The sequence below is a fragment of the Ziziphus jujuba genome, chromosome 8, assembly GCF_031755915.1.
Source record: "Ziziphus jujuba cultivar Dongzao chromosome 8, ASM3175591v1".
In the NCBI taxonomy this organism is placed as follows: Eukaryota; Viridiplantae; Streptophyta; class Magnoliopsida; order Rosales; family Rhamnaceae; genus Ziziphus; species Ziziphus jujuba.
The window spans coordinates 24,921,357-24,939,472 of record NC_083386.1 but is presented as its reverse complement, the minus strand read 5'-3'; the positions used below and the strand labels follow the sequence as shown (position 1 = coordinate 24,939,472).

The window sequence follows — 18,116 nt, the reverse complement described above, 5'->3', positions numbered from 1 at the left end:
TATACAATATCTAAACGTTTACTCCTGGAGGTAGAAAGAAACAAGTATATTGATATATAATTTGAACTTCTGTCTTTTAACTGGGCCTGCAAAGTCAGTGGGAAAAGCAACTCCAGAGATATATATATATATATATATTTTTGCTAAATAACTCCAGAGATATTTATATGCAGTAATACGAACATATATATATATATATATATATGTATGTCTACCGTCTAGCTAATAAATCTTGCTCTTCACTTGCAAAGCAGAATAGGAGCATGGAAAATCGAAGAAAACTGTTCAACTTTGTTGAATATATATATACATGAATAGAGAGACTTTGTCAAATAGGTTTATTGTCCATTTAATTAAATTTTTCTTAAAGATACAAATTAGTTCAGCATCATAGACTGTCAGACCAAATCAGGTTATATTATTAAAGGTACATGCATATATTGATCAGAGGAAAATACTTCATTAAACAGAAAGAACAAAAAAAAAAAAAAAAAAGAAAATGCAATCAAAGTTATTTAGAGATGTATCTCCATGAGGGATTTACTTCTGCAAGTCTCTGTTGAAGCTTAGTTTGATCCGTGCATGTGAAGTCTCTGACCTGTGAAAAGATTTTCCGAGTTAATGGTAAATTTTATACTTATATACATTTTAAAATTAAGAACAATTTTACGCAATCTAATTAACTAGAGAATAATTATCAATACATACCTCAGACTGGATTGTATAAACTAATTTATCATTTGCTTGGGAGGTGGAAATACAGCTGACAACATCAAGTCCTTGTTCAAGTATCACTTCAAGAACTCTTGAAAGTGTTAACCTGTCATCACTCTCACCAAGCCAGCTATTGATCATAATTTCCACCATACCACTCCAAGAGCTTATTGTAAAATAGTATACAGGCAATAAGCAATTTGATTTTTCATTATTACAATTTGGCTGCCTTTTTAGCTCATTTCTCTTGACGCTTAGTTCTTGAATCTTCTTCTCTAGGTGCTTAATATACGCCACTGCCACGTTCATATGCTCCGACATCGATGGCTTGCCCTGAAATTATATATAAATCCCCGATCAGCATATATAATTTGTATATATGGTTATAAACTTATCCATTCCAATCCATATAAAATGATCCTAACCGATAGCTAAAAAAAAGTGAGTTTTCAATTTCTCAAGAATTTCAGGAGATATTCACTACACTACAAAATAGTTCACATAATAAAGAGCTCAAATCCAAGAAACTATTAAACTTTACATAGATTAATTAAATATAAGAAAATAGGGGAAAAAAAGATTTTGAAAAAATTTGTTAATCATCAAAATATTTATATGCACCGAGAGTAAAAACTTAAAACCCACACAAAAATATTAATTTCTTTAATTACCTTGATCAATTCGAGAGGGAGTAGAGATCTAAGAGAGACATAAAGGGTAGTCATTTCTTGCCTCCTTTGCCTCTCAATTTCTCTACGCAGCTTTTTCTTTTCATTACGTTCATCATGATGATGATCTGGATTCTCATTCAGTTTCTTTGGCCTGATTTTTCCCATGTGGTTGCTAAGGTTACGGCTGCGATCCACTGAATTACCATGATCCAGGACCAGATCTTTTGAGACAATTCCTTGTTCGTTGGAAGTAAACGAAATGAAAAGGCTAGATTTATTGCTTTGGTGTAAAGGAAACATTCTATGTACAAAAATTAATATTCCAGCTCTAGAAAATGCTTTTATCTCTCTCCTAGGGTTGGGAAGGGAATGGAGGAGAAATAAAGGAGATATGGGTTTGTAGGGCGTATAATTTTGGAGATCTTTGATAGGGTCTCTCTAATCGAATTCCAACACTTCTTGTAAAGTGTGTTCTTTAAAAAAGGTTAGCTACGAAGTCACTCAACTGCTTCCTTTAAAATTGATTTGTTTTTTAGGGCTGTGATGGAATCCCCACCCACCTGCACGGTTAGGTAGTATAGGAGTCCTTCCTGTTTGGGTACTACTACGACTAGTTTATCATGATCGTACGATGATTATTATCCATCGTAAAATGATCACTCTAACCAATACAAAATCATCTTTCTATCCATCTAATTTGGAATCATGTACATGGACTTTTTTTTTTTTTTAATAAAATAGAAAATAAAAATTCCAACATCAGAAGTCATTGCAACTTGGCTGTTTATATAGATTACTTTTTTCTATTACAATTTATTATAATTTGGAGAAAATGGATTTTCATCCAGGTGAAAATTTAAATGGATTTGAAAATGTATATTTTACAACTAGATCAAACCTTACATATATAACCATAGGTGATAATCTTCATATTCTTTATTCCATGATGTTGAAATATTCCTCCTCTCCATTTTTTTTTTTCTCGTTTGAAAAAAAAGATCCTCACCATTTGGCTAGGACTAATACAATATATATTTGTCAAATTTTGACTTTAACATGAATAATGAGTTGATAGTTTTTCTAAAGAAAAACAATAAATTTAGCAGTTTATTTGAATTTTTTTATTTTATTTTTTTGGATAAAAAATCAAAGGTAATTTTGAATTTCAAATGATGTTGTAGTTTCTATGTTATTTTTTTTTTCCTAAAAAAACAAAATTGTTTGAAAGTAGATCTTATTTTTTTTTTCCAGAAAGGGAAGTTAATTGAAAATAATTGTATTTATCATCATGCTATTTGTCATCAATGTAAACAATCACTAATAAGATATACATATTAAATGGTAATTTAAATAATTATCATTAAAAAATTAAATTATAGAATTTAATATAAAAAATAATAACATTAAATATTACAATTAAAATTTACCATATAAACTGGTAATTGTGTAGTAAGACTCCTATCATAATCTATCTATGATATATCAAGGTCCTAGATGTCACAATAAATTTATTTTTGTTACAATATAAAGAGGAAAAATGAGAGCAGAATTTGAAGAACGAGCTTATAAAACAAACAAGGAATAGGTTTTTTTTTTTTTTTTTTAGATTTTACGGAATTTTAATTTCGTGTACATTCTGTGCAATTTACGGTGGAAAGACTTAACTAATAAAAAAAATATAAAAACAAAACTAATAAGAATCATAAACATCTCAAACTATACCTATGACCGTACCAAATGTATGCCGAACGAATCCTAAACGCATGATGTGATGAACTATTTTAGGTTTTGTTGATCTGATCCTCTTTAACTAATATCTCTTTTAATATTAAGGAAAAATATGATATAATCCAATAGAATCTATTGGGGACCTACGTGATTTCAATATTTTAACAATTTATGATCAAAATATTGCTCATACTGATTTGCCCACTTCATGTTCATTCATTCACCCCAAAAAAAAAAAAAAAAAAAAAAAAAGGAAAGAAAAGAAAAGAAAAGAAAAATCTACTAAATTTTTTTTCCCTTGCGTTTTATGCCGGCAGGACGGATTCTGAAATTGGATTTTCCCATATTAATTTTATTGTAGGGAAACTCATTATTAATTTTATTGTAGAACAACTCATTAATTAACTTGTGGACACATTCATAATACAAGAAAAGAAATATTAATAAACATTCTTAGTATGGCTCACGTGGCCCCAATTATACATGCCTAATCTTTTGATAAGTTTTGCAATCGACAAAAGAGATCAGATGCTCTAAGCTTATATACCCACGAGGTTATGACTCCAATAATATGGTGTAGATGATTAAAAAAATAATTTTATACTAAAGTTTGACATTAGATGCTTTAATTTTTCTGCACCATATTGGGTGACAACCTAATTATACAGGTTAAAAAGTTGAAATTTCTATTCAGAAAATTAGGGAGGGATTTTTTTTTTTTTTCAATATTAAAGTGTGGGGATTCAAATTTGAAATAATTCGGTTCTGTTTCGCAGAGCTTTTTTTTTTTTTTTTTTTTTTTGCTATTTAAAAGCTTTATTTGAGAGCCAAAAACTCTTTATAAAATAAAAATGTTTGGCAAAAATCAATAAGTACTTATTAACCAAAAAATGAGTTTTTTTAAACTGTTTTAGAGAAGCACAAATTTTGAGCTTCTCTAAAAAAATTCTTTTTTTACCTTAAACGAAAATTTAATAAACATTTAATATAGCTTAATGAGTATTTATACAGCTTTTTTTTTTATTTACAACCAAATATTGATTAACTTTTTAATAATTTTTTTTTTTCAAAAAGATTTATTATAGAAAACTCTACAGACTAAAGCTCTACTTTCATCAGTTATACCAAATGGATCCTTATCTATTAAAATAACAGAACTCTTATTGGACTTTCCTAAAGATTATAATATTTTTTTATGAGAACAAGAACGACACATTTAGAAGTCAACAGGACATATGTAATTTGGCTTAGGAGGGATGGGTGAGAAGAAAATATGGTAGAAGAATATTTATACATGGGAGGCTAATTGATCATCACCATAGGCAACCATACATATGGACTCTTGTCCTCTCTCTGCTAAACCAACTAGGAATTTGAAGGAGTTTGTACTTTATCCTTACACTATACTAATTACAATCTAGTGATAAATAATTCTAAAAATATAATTAATAATTAAATAAGACAATAGATAACAATAGTGCATAAAAAAAAATAATTAATTAATATGTTCATGCAGTATGAATATTTTTTTTTTAAACATTGCAAATAACTCACACCCCTTTATCCCCCCATGACTTGAATGCATGTCTTCATGGACATAGGTTCATGCAGTATGAATATTTTTTTTTTAAACATTGCAAATAACTCACACCCCTTTATCCCCCCATGACTTGAATGCATGTCTTCATGGACATAGGTTCATGCAGTATGAATATTTAACCATAATATAGTATGTAGGAAACTGGGGAAAAAAAAATATTAGAGTATCTTTAATAGAGATATAAATTGTGAAAATACATGACATATGAGCAACATAATTAGTATTTATAAAAAAAATAAATAAATAAATTGATCTCCATTGATAATGTCTAAAATAAATATCAAGTTGATATAATTTATATTTGGTAAAGGTAAATGTCCCATTTTAAAGGTTAGATTTTTTCAAAGTAAATTTCTATTTTAAAGACTCTATCAAGCATTTTTTATTTTTTATAAAAATCAAATTTTCCTAAAAAATTTAATTTTTTCTACAACGAGAAAAATTAATAAACTATGTAATCAATTAATAATCATTAATAGTCATGGCTTTTTTAAACAATACTATTAAAGAATAATTTTTTATCTTACTATCAATTTATGCTACTTAAATATCAACATTGTCAATTTTTCTATCAGATATACAACCATCTACATTAATAATTTGAAATGCTTTTAGAAGATTTCACTATATTATGACAATTAATTATCATCTTAATTGAGATAAAAATTAAATAAGGAATAAGACCTTTCTTACAAAATTTATAATGATGATATATTTTTGGATGAAAATAAATTCTGAGATTGATATTATTATCTTTTTTTAAAGGTACCCCTACATTTTAGTCCACATGTGAAGTAGAATGTTAAAGTATTTAATTTACTTTCAGTTTACCTCTCACAAAATTCAAGTTTTTGAGAATAATGGTACCAAATTGTAGTTTAAGAATTATTAATATTAATTATTGGAGTACGAAAATTCAAACTCAACATTATTGTTTGGGAGAGCTGTAGTCTTGCCTCTAAACTATATATCTCTGCAAGGATAAGATTGATATTATTGAACTTCCATCGTATGCATACCTCTTATGTGAAGTCACACATCAGTCAGAAAGAGGAACGAAGCACGTCTTATAAGGTAGTATGGATATCTTTTCCGTACGACGCGTTTTGACAAAACCTTGAGGGCTGGGTTGTAAGAGGATTCTCTAGGCCCAAAGAGGACAATATCGGACGCGGGTGGTCTGGGCTGTTACAGATGGTATCAGAGCCAGTCCCACATCGGTTGGAAAGGAGAACGCCCCAAGGGGGAAGGATTGTAAAGTCCCACATCGCCTTATAAGGTAGTGTGGATACCTTTCCCGTACAACGTATTTTGACAAAACTTTGAGGACTGGATTGTAAGAGTATTTCCCAGGTCCAAAGAGGACAATATCGGAACCTTGAGAGCTGGGTTGTAAGAGGATTTCCCAGATCCAAAGAGGACAATATTGGACACAGGTGGTCTCCGTTGTTGCATCTTATGTCGTGCATTTGGCTCCACAAGCTTTTATGTTGCAAGTGCTTTTTTGCCCAATATTTTCATTACATAATTCACAATTATAGCCACCACAAAATTTATATTGTATTTTATATATTCTTGAGTTGTCACGGAAAAGAGGATTACGAAGCAGCTAAAGGTGTCTCCCCAAATTATTATAATATATATTTTTATTCATGATAAGCATTTAAACAACTCCTTGTCCAACTCATAAAAGCATGAATAGGGTATATACTCATCCCTGAAGATCTTCTTCTTGATCTTGTTGGTGTGGCTGGTTTTGCTGATTTTTCCTCCTCTTTTCCGACCACAGGTTCGGTGCATCCACAGTGCCACTTCATATTTTCTACTCTAATTACGGCTATAATATTATATTATATATATATATATATATACGAGCTTAGCTTTCGTATAGAATTCTAGTTTATAGTTTATACACTGCTTTTTCACATGTTTGATTATAATTTTCAATGGTGTAAAAGTTAAAAGTTAGATAGAGAAAGAGAGCACGAGCTGAAATTTCGCTATGACTGGATAATTTAAAGTTTTAAACGCATAGGCCCAAATTTTATTGCCCATATATATTAATGCATGATAGTCCAAATATTTGCCTACCAACCATATGTCACCTGTATATTTATGGTTGTTTCGCACCGACCCTTTATTTATATCTTAATTAATTGATATTTTTTACAAAGTCGAAAATAAATTCAGGCTTTGATTTGTTGTGGTGTTGGCATGAAAATAGGTAATTTATTGGTCAATATATGGTAAATCACAATCATTACAGAGAGGATGAGGTGGATCCAATTATTTATGAAAGAGAAATAGAACTTAAAAGGGACCAAAAAAATGGGTGACTTGTTTTTTGTTTTTCATAGCTATTGTGACTGGGTTATGTGTCGTTGTATTATATATATAAAGTGTTTTCCATCCAATCAATTAGCTTGGTCAACGAACATTTTGTAAACACAAGTGATTATACTAGCTACTTCTTTTTTTTTTTTCTTTTTTTTTTTTTGGGGGGGGGGGGGGGGGGGGGGGCTAAATTAGCTACTTCCTATGTTGCATTTTAAGACCCCATTAAAGTTATATATATGATCGTAGTAAATTGGGATTAATGAACGTTAAAAGCTAGTTTATATTTTTCAACCTTTTTTGGGGCACTCTTAATACCAAAAAATAAAAATAAAAATGTGTAAAAAAAAAAAAAACTAGCTTTTGTTTTACAATATATTTTTTTCGGCAAATTAAACTTAATATAATATATATTATTAGAAAAATCATTTGGAATCTATATATATATATTTTTTTTGAAAATGTTATATAAACATGGATTCAATGGGTAACGATCTGTTCAGATTACAAAAATATTCAAAATGTGAATGGATGAAAGTGAGTGGGCTTAATTAAATTTGTTTGTGGGAGCAGTGCCAAGAAGCAAATTAAATAAAGTTTAATATGGGCAGTGATGTCATTTCTTATCTCATCTTTGGGTGTGAAGAGACATGAAGGAATCTTTGGTGAGGTTAGGCCAATGGATGATGATCATATAACCCTAACAAACTTATCCCCTTCCTTTAACCCTCCATTGCCTTAATGTAAAAGAAATTAAAAGAGCTAACTTGGGAAGACAGGGCTAGGAATATTATTCTTCCTAACAAAATCAATGTCTTCTCCTTTACACCAAAGCAATGAGCTGGTTTTCCAGATTTCACCTAATCCCCACAAAAAGCACAAAATCTCCAAAGATCTGATTCTTGGGACTACTCCTGCCTCACTGGATTTCGCTGTTTTTGACGACAAAAAGAAGGCGAATAACGACGGCTGGTGGCGGCAGAGGCGGAAACCAATTGCTGCTGCTAGTTTGGAAAACAGTACTACTAGTATTAACAACAACAAGAAGATGATGAAGCATCGAGATATTGAAAGGTTAAGAAGGCAAGAAATGGCTACTCGTTATGCATCACTTAGATCCCTTCTTCCTCTCGAATTAATCAAGGTGAAAAATTAATTCAAACCCAGTTAATTATTCCATCTTTCTTTTCTGTCTTTACTTTCTCATCATGATGTTCTCAAGAACAGTAGTAGAAAAGATAAAAGAGAAATCCCTAAATAATTGTTAAACAGTGATATCGTCCTTTTCTTATTCCTTCTCTCTCTCTCTCTCTCTCTCTCTCTGTGTACTTGCTCATCATTACTCTTCGTAACAGAAAAAAAAATCAATCATAGTCGTCTTCCTCAATTGATTAGCTGTAATATCATATCTCTCTTTTTCTTCCTTCTGAGTCTTTTATAGTGAAGTGGTGGTGGGTGTCTCAGGGAAAGCGTTCTATATCCGACCACATAATTGAGGCAGTGAATTACATAAAACTCCTCCAGAACAAGATCAAAAAGCTAGGAAGCCAGAGGGATGAGCTGAAAAAGTTGTCCAATTCAGCTACTATTTCTGACCATGAAAGCAGAAGCTCAAGCACGAGTCCGCCGGCGGCGGCGGCAGCAAGCCGGCTCTCGGTGCAGCCGTTTGGCAGCGGAGTCGAAATTATCATCAGCAGTAGTACTAGTAGCTTTCCTCTGTCAAGGGTTTTGGATGTGCTTCTTCAAGAAGGGCTTAGTATCGTTCAGTGTTTTTCCACCACAATAAATGACAAATTGCATCACACAATTCATTCCGATCGGGTACAACAACCTCATATCTAGGGTTTCATTCATATATATCATGTGCCTTTTTGAAGCTGTGATTTTTTATTTATTTATTTATTTATTTTTATTCTTATGTCATTGTTGATCAATTTTTTCCTATTTTCTCACAGGTTAATAATGTGGAAACTATCAATTTACCATCGCTTGAAAAGAAACTAACGGAAGCGATTTCATCATCCTGAGTGGAAATCTTTATAATCGAATTAAAAGTAACATTATTAACACCTCTTCCTTTGTTGACTTTCTATGTGTAGTCACAATCTAACGTTTTGTTATTTTTGCAATAAAGCTTGGTGAAGTATACTCAAAAGTAAATTTCTAACATTTTTTGCGTTTTGGAGTCTATGATCAATAATTGGCTTCTAGAAGTACCATAGTGTGAAAAATGGAATATGGTCTCGAAGCCTCTTTAAATCAAAGTTTTTTGTGTTTTTCTTTTTTTCCCCATTTTTTGGGTGACTTTTGGGAATTAAAAAAATGCCCGTTCAAGTCCTAATATTACTTGAACCTGTTTTGAACAAAAATAAATATTGTTCATATGAAATAATCAAGTTTGTTCACATTTATCCTTTTCCCTATACAATATTTTTCTCTTGTTCTTGTTTTTTTAGTATGAGATTTGAACTTAGAATCATTATTTAAAAAAAAAAAAATAGCAGTTATATTAGTAGATTAGATATAAGTAACTTTACATTTTAAACGGTTTCAAAAGTTCTGATGACCACAGTCAATCTCTTAGCTATATGGTTCTATTGAACATACGTTGATAAAGAGAATTGGAGGTATGTATAGCAATACTCTATGGAGGTAAGAACTTATGGAGCGGTTCGTTTTACCCCCCTTTCTATGTATATATGCTGGTGCTCTTGTATATGAACTACATAAGTAGACTCAACTTGTAGATATAGGAAACATTCTCAACATACTGAAAAATATGGGAACAGAATTAGGTATAAAATTAATACACAGTTACAGCTGCTTTTACTCTCTCGGGAAGTAAAATGAAAATAAGTCCAGTTTTACTTACCAGTACTAATATCGAATACATCCTGTAGATATATGTATTTATGTTAGTGCCTTTTATAATTTCTTTTTGATGAATTAGTGCCTTTTATAATTTCTATACATATATACCAGCTTTTGCATAATATCCTATCATACAATTTGGCGAAACATGTAAATTTTGTACAATGTGGGATGGGACGTTTGATTTCCAAAGTGATGATAGAAATATTCTCAATAAAAGAATGACTAACGCGTCGATTTTCATTATCCAGAAAATTTTTGTCCAAAATGGTTCTGAAACACATCACATCAATGTTAGTTGACTTGTTCGGACAATTTTAAAAGTTATTTTTCTTGTCGAGATAATATATATATATATATATATATGTATGTATATTTTATATGGTATGAAAAGCTAGCTCGTGAATTTGCTTTTGTTCTCTATCTAATTGTATGTAGAAATTATTTCTGACATTGTGAATTTGGATTGGTTCAAAACAGTGAGAAATTGATGCTAGTTAGGTCCACCTAGCGCATCAGCTTTATATGATGTCAATCCTCTGTCATGACTTGAACTTTTTTTTTTCTTTCTGATTTTTAGTGTAATTTTTATTCCAATTAAGTTGTCAATTACAATATACTATTTCATTAGTCTACCAGTTAAAATCAAATAATTTTTAACAAGATTTGTCACAAAAAAGTAATAATAATAATGTAACATGATTTATCTCAATATATATAATGTATCAAATCTTAAAATTCTAGAACTAGAGATTGATTATAGAGCGATTGCTCACTAGTCTTGATCTGTTGGATCCAATCCCATCTTCATTTTTGGTGTTTTGTATATATCGTCTGCTCTATTTCCCTTGGGAAATATATATATATATATATATATATTGTATAGTACTCCATTTGCATATGTATTTTTTGCATATCCTATGATCCATTTCATTTAGAATTATTTCTACTAGAATAATTGGTAATGATTAACATATATGGTGCTTGTTTCTATTTTATTTAGCTTCTGTGCTAATACATGTGTGGAATCATATGCATGTTATATATATCCTCTAAATGATCCTAAAGCGGATGAATAAAGAAAATGATTTAGATATGTACTTAAATTATTGTAGTTTGTTTCTTGATGTACATATTATTAATGCATGCTATAAAAGATACTATAGATCATCATGATCCTCATCATAATGTGTAATCCATATAATGTATGTGATAAAATGCCTCTAACATCACAATTTTATATCTAGGTTTGCAAGTTCATTGGCCTATGAGTTATCAAATATTAAATCCTCCATAATTCAGCTCGTAATTTCGTGTAACGTAACCCCATTTACTATTGGTATATATGAACAATTCTGAAAAAAAAGTTTCACTTTCATGTGGAACAATTTGTTTAATTCCATTTCTGTCCAATCCTTTCATTTCAGGGTTACACATTAGAAGATTACAGCCTGCTTATTAAAATTATATCAATTTTAATATTTTTCAACTTTGGGCTTCTAGCCCATTATGTTATATGGGCCGCGACCTTTATACACACCACAACTTTCAAAGTCGTGCTGGTAGTCTCCATTCTTTGGGAATTCGCTACAAGAAATTCTGTATTGATTTTTGGACACGTTTCCTTTCGTAATCTGGTTCTAGAAAAGAAAAACCGTAGTTAAAAAAAATAATTATATAAATAAAGAGTAAATTGTAGCCAAAAAAAAAAGGTTGAACCTAGAAAATAAGAAGCCGAAGTGTAGCTGAAAGTGAAAGTAAACCAGGTTGCTTATCATACTATAATTGGGTACAACTAATATAATACCAGCCAAATTGAAAAAAGTCCATTAATCATTTAATTGATTGCTCAATATAACAAATCATGTGATTAGCTTACATAATTTGGAATATAAATATGCCAAATAATAACTATTCCTGATCGATTTCGTTCATTTGCCTATAGGCTACCAATATTGAAGCAAGAATGAGTACAATTGTCTTTTGGGTTCCGTCTTAAAATTAGTAGTTAGGAGAAAAGTTGGTAATTTCATTTTCAAAATTCTTGAAAATTCCCAATACAAATGACACACATCATCAGCCATTCTTTCACTCTTTTCTTTCTAATTTTGCGAAGCTACATCATCATTAGGCAATTAGCAACTAAAAAAAAAAAAAAAAAAGGAGCAATACTCTGGTTGGGGAACGAAATGTCTACACCATTTAGGTAAAACAGATCCGCCAAGCAAATCCAAACATTGATTTCAATAATATCGTTCTTTCATCAATAAGTTATTCACAGGACAACAACGAAGGGCCAGGAAATTGCATGCCTCTTTTTATTTATCGAATTGTACTGTTTGGGCTAACATTTTTAGTCTCCCTGCTATGAAAAAGCAAATCTTTACCATAAATTATTTGTGGGTACAACATTAAAACACAAACTTGTATGGTATATCCCTAATTCATAATTCAAATTACAAAATGTAGCAATCTCCACCATATGGTACTGCAGCTAACTGTCTTCGTACCATGTATGGATTGCTGCAATGGAAGTTTCATTCGTCTGTTTCATATTGTTAAACTCAGCAGCAAATATTGGCCCCAGAAATCATCATTTAGGAAGGACATAGTTGAAAGTAGAAACACAAGTGGATGTATTTTTATATGTTTATGCATCATTGAAGAAATTTTCAAACTCTATAGCCACCCAAGTAATTCACCGAATGTGATGAACATGTACAAATTGCAAAAGCTAAGAAAATATGATAATAGTTTTACACAGATTGGAAATAATGTACATGCCAACTCCCTCGGCTAGAAACTCAAGGCATACCAAAAGAGGAGTACCGCTAAATTTCATCCCGCAAAAAAGTTATGAAAGAAGCAATTGACCAATGTAAGCACCAAGTCTATTATCAAAATAGCAAAGAGCAAACTCTCCAAATTTAAACCATTTATCATTACTAATTTAGTCTTGAGGTCTCTACAAATTTCAAGGATGTTAGAGAAAGACATGGAGACATATACAAGCACTTGTCAGTTACTTTTATCTAACCCTAGCCAAGAATCCAAGCATCAAGATTGGATAGAGCTGTACCATATGATATATAACCAGCGGCATCAATGAAATTAATCTTAAGAATTGGAAAGACCTAGATATGGCCCCAAAATATGATTCAGTATCACCTTCTACACAATGGTAAATTGGTAATGTCCAAGAACACAACCCATTTACTGTGCGATCCAAATACTTGGTCGAAAAACATAATCTTTATTAGAGAACAGTTACATGTACTCCTAGTACGGTTTGTGTTTGTATTAGTATGAGAATTTTGCTTTACCACTTCTTCATTTTAAATATCTTAGCGTTTCTACCAAAATAAAAAATTGCACATTTTAAAAGCTTAGTCAACCTCCAAAAGGTTGCAAGACCATAAGGGACAACCATATCCAGGCCAAAAGTTTATAAACAAGAAAAAGCAGGTTGCTTCTTTGTTTTACTTTTCTTTTCCTCTTTTTTTTTTTTTTTTTTTTCATCCTTAGAGGAAGAGAAGAGGTGGGAAGTTGCATTCAACTCTAGAAACCGGTTCAATAAAAAGAGTGGGCCATGTTCAGGAAAAGCAAATCGAATCACTCATGATAATACTGAAAACAATGTAAGAGATAAAAAAAAAAAGTGGGGTCGGTGTTTTGGGTTTTTTCCCCTCGAATTATTGCCAAAAAGTTCACCGAATATCTTTGGATGTCATATGTAGGCCATTCCAGCAACACCACGAGCAAGTGATTGAAGTTCAAATCATCAACAACAACAGTAAAACATAAAAATCGGAACTCTCTTTTTCTTTCTTGCTTTCATTTCTTTTTCTGTAGTCAATTTATACACCATTTTGTCCACCAATACGATGGACAATTGATTTACACCAGTAATCCATCTAATATACACTAAGAAAAAAAGAAAAAAAAAAAAAACAATTTTTTTTAAAGATTAGACCATTAGAGACTCACCGGACTCTTTTATGAGACTTGAACGGGAAGCGTGGATGAGGTGAAGGAGACAATTCAGGTGGTAGCTGAGGCAATTCTAGCTCACCACTAAGCATCGCCACAACCTCATTCATTGAAGGCCTGCGAGCTGGTGATTTCTGCAAACAAAGCAATGCAACAGTGATGCAAAGCACAGCCTGTTGTTGATCCAAAGACTGAATAGACTTGTCAACCAGATCAATAAGCTTCCCAGCACGGGCAAGATGGCGAGCCCAAGATAATAGATTGGCACGTTGGTATTCAGAAAGAGGTGAATTTGTGACTTGAAGTGGTCGCCTTCCAGCAATTAGAACCAACAATAACACCCCAAAACTGTATACATCACACTTGTCCGAAGGATTTTCACCAAAACCATATTCAGGGGCAACATAACATACGGTTCCTCTCATACTTGGAGTACTACTAATGCCACCGCTCTTGGGTATTTCCCCACTAGCTGAATCATGGCTTGTATTCCGGCGACCTCGCCAAAGCTCGCCGCTAAGCCCATCCAACCACCAATCTATACTACTCTTACTGCCCCAACTCCTACTCCGATTCTTCTTCTTCCTGTCCACGCATAATTCATCATCTTGTAGCCACCACTCATCGCCATTGTCTATATTGTTCATTCCCTTTTGATGCTTCATCTTTTTCTTCTTCTTCTTTGCTAATTCCTCGCAGTACTCTTCCTTCCACCATTCCCTCGCAGGCCTTCTCTTCTCCTTCTTCTCCTTCTTCTCCTTCTTGGGATTCTTAACATCTTCCATTGACATCCACCAATCCAATTGCTTCCTATTCTTCTTTTTATCTGCTTTCCCTGATAAATTACTGCTTGTAGAAGCTGTTGCTGTCCAATTACTGTTGGGCCTTTCGTTCTTGATTTCAGTCCCAATCCATTCCATTACATAGTCCTTCACGCCGCTATTCTCTTGTTTCCACCACCAATCCTTCTTCGCATTCTGCTTCCCTCCTTCCATGCTAGTCTTATCGTAATTTCCCTCCGATATCAATTTCTCGAAAGTCTCCGGCGACGCTTTATCAAAATTACCACCCTCCAACGTGCTCAACTTCTCGAACTCCTCCGGAGATGCCACCAGTCCGGCAGCCTCCGGTGACGCTGACACTGCCGTCGCCGGAGATGGTGATAGATCAAAACCCAAGTTCAAATCTTCGAACCCAGTAGTCACACTCTCGGTTTCTTCGACCACCGAACCATAATCGTCAACCCCACCTCCACCATTACTCTCCAAATCTTCCTTCTTCGTCTCCAACCCACCGTTTATCTTGGCCCCATCGGACCCTTCAACAGCAATCTCAATCTGATTCTCTACTTTCAACCTGGCAAGCCCGAAATCCGCAATCTTGGCCGAGAAGTCCCTGTCCAGGAGTATATTACTAGGCTTTATGTCGCCGTGGATAATGGGCGGGTTGAGGCCGTGAAGATACTGAAGCCCTTTGGCGATATCGACGGCGGTCGCGAACCGCTTCTTCCAATCCATCAATTCAGGGCATTTGCGATGCAACAGAGCCTCCTGCAAATTCCCATTACTCATGAACTCATAAACCAGTAACATCCTCCGCCGTTTCCGATCCGAAGAGAAACCGAGAACCGAAAGGACATGCTTAGAATCAAGCATGGAAGCGAAGAAGAGCTCGTTCTGGAACTCGCGCTCGCCTTGGAGGGACCCCGAGTCCATGAGCTTAACGGCAATCTCTTGACGGGGTTTGGGAAGTATTCCATAGAAAACGGGTCCAAACCCACCTTGACCGAGACGGCGAGAGGCGGCGAATGAGTCGGTGGCGCGGCGCAGGATGGAATAGGAGAAACGATGGGGTGGCTTGGAATCAGCCTCCGGTGCAGTTCGCTTTCGAGTCTTGCGAAAGCAGAGGGCGAGGAAGAAGAGTAATGAAAAGGCGGTGGCTGTGGCGGCGGCGGTGACGGCCGCCGCCGGACGAATGGTCCGGTGGTGAATGGTTGGGGAAGGTGAAGGAGCTGGAACTATGGGGATTTGGCGCGATGGCATGGTTGAAGAACCAACCAAGAAAACCAGAAACTAAATACAAATAAAACTAAAATATCAAAGGGCAAGTCTTCATCGTTGAATAAGAAGAAGAAGGAGAAGAAAGTAGAAGCAGAAACAGAGCTGTTTGTGTATCTGACTCTGTTTTGTATTTTGGTTTGGTTTTATCCACTCCGCTTTTTCTTATTTTCTTTTACTTTTTTTTTTTTTTTTTTTGGTTTGTCCTCCGAGTTTTTTATTTATAGAACTGTTCTAATGGGCTATTTTATTTATTTATTTATTTTTTTTCCTTGACATTTTCTCAGTCTGCTTGCTATACTTATACTCGACGGCTATTCGAATTGTCAAATGCAAATTCAAACTAGGTACTGATGCACCAATGCTATCAGTTAGTTTCGGTGATTAAAATTATATGAACAATTCTTAATTTTTTTTTTTTTTTTTTTTTAAGTACGTTCGACAACCCAAAGTTTTAGATGCTTATAGATTTCAATTTTTTATTCACTTTTTTTTTTCAATGGTTTATATTGGATTACAAATTATAAAATTTAGTATTAATATTGCATTAAAGTTGAACTTTATACAATTTTTATTTGCTGGAAGGTTGAATAAAGTACATCAATGGGGTTTATAATCTAATGATATGAACACATTTTTATGACGATGACGATGACGATGATAATGGTGATAGCTTTGCTGGTGTATTTTTAAAATTAATTGTCAATTCGTAAAATGTGGACGGTAATTAGATTGATTGAAAACTCATCAGGACCACACGTTGGAATACATAATTTATTATACAAGTTTTACCAAGTTAACATAATATACATATAAATATTTTCAAAGCAAAAAAAAAAAAAAAAAATATATATATATATATATATACATATATATATATATATATATACATATATATATATATATATATATATATATTAATATGTGCTGCTAATTCTTAATTCGATATGAAATATTGGACCTTTTGCATTCTACAAACTACGAGGCTATTTTGCCACAGCCCACCGATACAAAATTTTCGAAAGTACAAATAAGAAACGGCTTAGTTTACAAAAAAAGAAAAAAAAATGGTGTTAAAGAAAATTGATTGCTAAAAAACTAATATGCAGAAAATTCTGAGTCAAAAAGAGAACTATCTAGTGGAGAAAAATTAAATAATTAACTAAAAAAAAAAACAGTGATGTTTTGGTTAAATAAATATTGCAATAAAAGAAAATTAAATAGTTGACAAAAGAAGCCGACATGAGAAAAAATGAAACAAACTTGATTCTTATCAAGTTTAAAAAAATCAACACGCAATAAAAACATAAATGAAAAGACAACCAATTAGATGGCGTTGATATGGGAAAAAACCCGGTTCATTAAAAATAATAATAATAAAAAAGACATATAAAAAGTGGGCAAAAAATTGAGGTAGGTCAATTTGCCTCGTCGGCTTCATCCAATTTCCAACTTCAAATATCTGGCATGGTCTACCTAATCTTGTTTTTCTCTCTGGTAGGCTTGACTTTTTTTTATTTCCTTTTTAATTACACTTTAACCCCTATTACCACTCTGTCCTTTGATGCTTATAATTCTCTCTCATTATTTAATCCTATTATTGCTAATTTTTTTTATGGGATTTAATCATATTAACATGTATTATTATTCCTAGATTACTCACCTTTTTAATGCATTAATTCATATAGCTAGTTATTTTTCCCTTTGCTCAATTAAGTACTTGATTGAAATCGTTTTCGTTTATTTATTTATTTTTATAATTTTCATTTTTCTAATTAAACAATAAGTGATACTTTCATGACTTCATCTCCGCCCAATATTTCGGACCATGGTATTTGTTTGAATCCTATACACGTGCATTACAAGTTGATAAATCATTTTCTTTTCAACTTCAATAAAGATTTAGAAACTTCTTATGCGTGTACAGAAGGAGGGGAATGTGGTATTAAAATTAATTATTTCTTATATTTGGACCGAGCAATAAGTTTGAGAAATAGATTCAAGGCGCAAGTAACGCACACAGTGAATGAAGCTCAAAGTCAATTCAAAGCACCTTTAGCAGAAGCCCAAGCGGACGCATAATTTGCTGCACTTAAACAAGCCGTATGCCATGACCCATTCCATTCTTTTTGAAATTCGAAAACGAAACAA

General features: G+C 32.7%; 3 protein-coding genes across 4 annotated transcripts; 1 reads left to right on the top strand and 2 right to left on the bottom strand.

Moving 5' to 3' along the window:
- Nucleotides 1-349: 349 nt before the first annotated feature.
- On the bottom strand, nt 350-1,813 carry LOC107414373 (transcription factor bHLH120). The gene is made up of 3 exons (XM_016022485.4): nt 1,386-1,813; nt 709-1,047; nt 350-598 (listed from the first exon to the last, which is right to left on the bottom strand). Exons 1-3 carry the CDS (start codon nt 1,683-1,685, stop codon nt 512-514), a joined length of 726 nt encoding a protein of 241 aa, XP_015877971.2. The 5' UTR covers nt 1,686-1,813; the 3' UTR covers nt 350-511.
- A 5,871-nt stretch (nt 1,814-7,684) lies between these two features.
- LOC107414383 (transcription factor bHLH118) lies at nt 7,685-9,216 on the top strand. 2 transcript variants are annotated; one of them, XM_060819750.1, is made up of 3 exons: nt 7,685-8,191; nt 8,494-8,868; nt 9,003-9,216. In XM_060819750.1, exons 1-3 carry the CDS (start codon nt 7,859-7,861, stop codon nt 9,072-9,074), a joined length of 780 nt encoding a protein of 259 aa, XP_060675733.1. In that variant the 5' UTR covers nt 7,685-7,858; the 3' UTR covers nt 9,075-9,216. The 2 variants fall into 2 exon arrangements, with proteins under 2 accessions (XP_060675733.1, XP_015877982.1); XM_016022496.4 differs by having other exon boundaries at nt 7,694-8,191; nt 8,512-8,868.
- Nucleotides 9,217-13,712: 4,496 nt separating this feature from the next.
- On the bottom strand, nt 13,713-16,168 carry LOC107414394 (receptor-like serine/threonine-protein kinase At4g25390). Its single transcript, XM_016022507.4, has one exon. The coding sequence runs from the start codon at nt 15,948-15,950 to the stop codon at nt 13,902-13,904; it is 2,049 nt and encodes a 682-aa protein (XP_015877993.3). The 5' UTR covers nt 15,951-16,168; the 3' UTR covers nt 13,713-13,901.
- Nucleotides 16,169-18,116: the final 1,948 nt, after the last annotated feature.

Bases quoted from the DNA above. Each gene is read 5' to 3' on its own strand.
- LOC107414373 (XM_016022485.4), bottom strand. From the start codon at position 1,685: ATGTTTCCTTTACACCAAAGCAATAAATCTAGCCTTTTCATTTCGTTT. The intron at 1,048-1,385 runs GTAATTAAAGAA...ATATAATTTCAG, and splicing joins TCCCTCTCGAATTGATCAAG to GGCAAGCCATCGATGTCGGA. The intron at 599-708 runs GTATGTATTGAT...ATCTTTTCACAG, and splicing joins TTTATACAATCCAGTCTGAG to GTCAGAGACTTCACATGCAC.
- LOC107414383 (XM_060819750.1), top strand. From the start codon at position 7,859: ATGTCTTCTCCTTTACACCAAAGCAATGAGCTGGTTTTCCAGATTTCA. The intron at 8,192-8,493 runs GTGAAAAATTAA...TTTATAGTGAAG, and splicing joins TTCCTCTCGAATTAATCAAG to TGGTGGTGGGTGTCTCAGGG. The intron at 8,869-9,002 runs GTACAACAACCT...ATTTTCTCACAG, and splicing joins ACACAATTCATTCCGATCGG to GTTAATAATGTGGAAACTAT.
- LOC107414394 (XM_016022507.4), bottom strand. From the start codon at position 15,950: ATGCCATCGCGCCAAATCCCCATAGTTCCAGCTCCTTCACCTTCCCCA.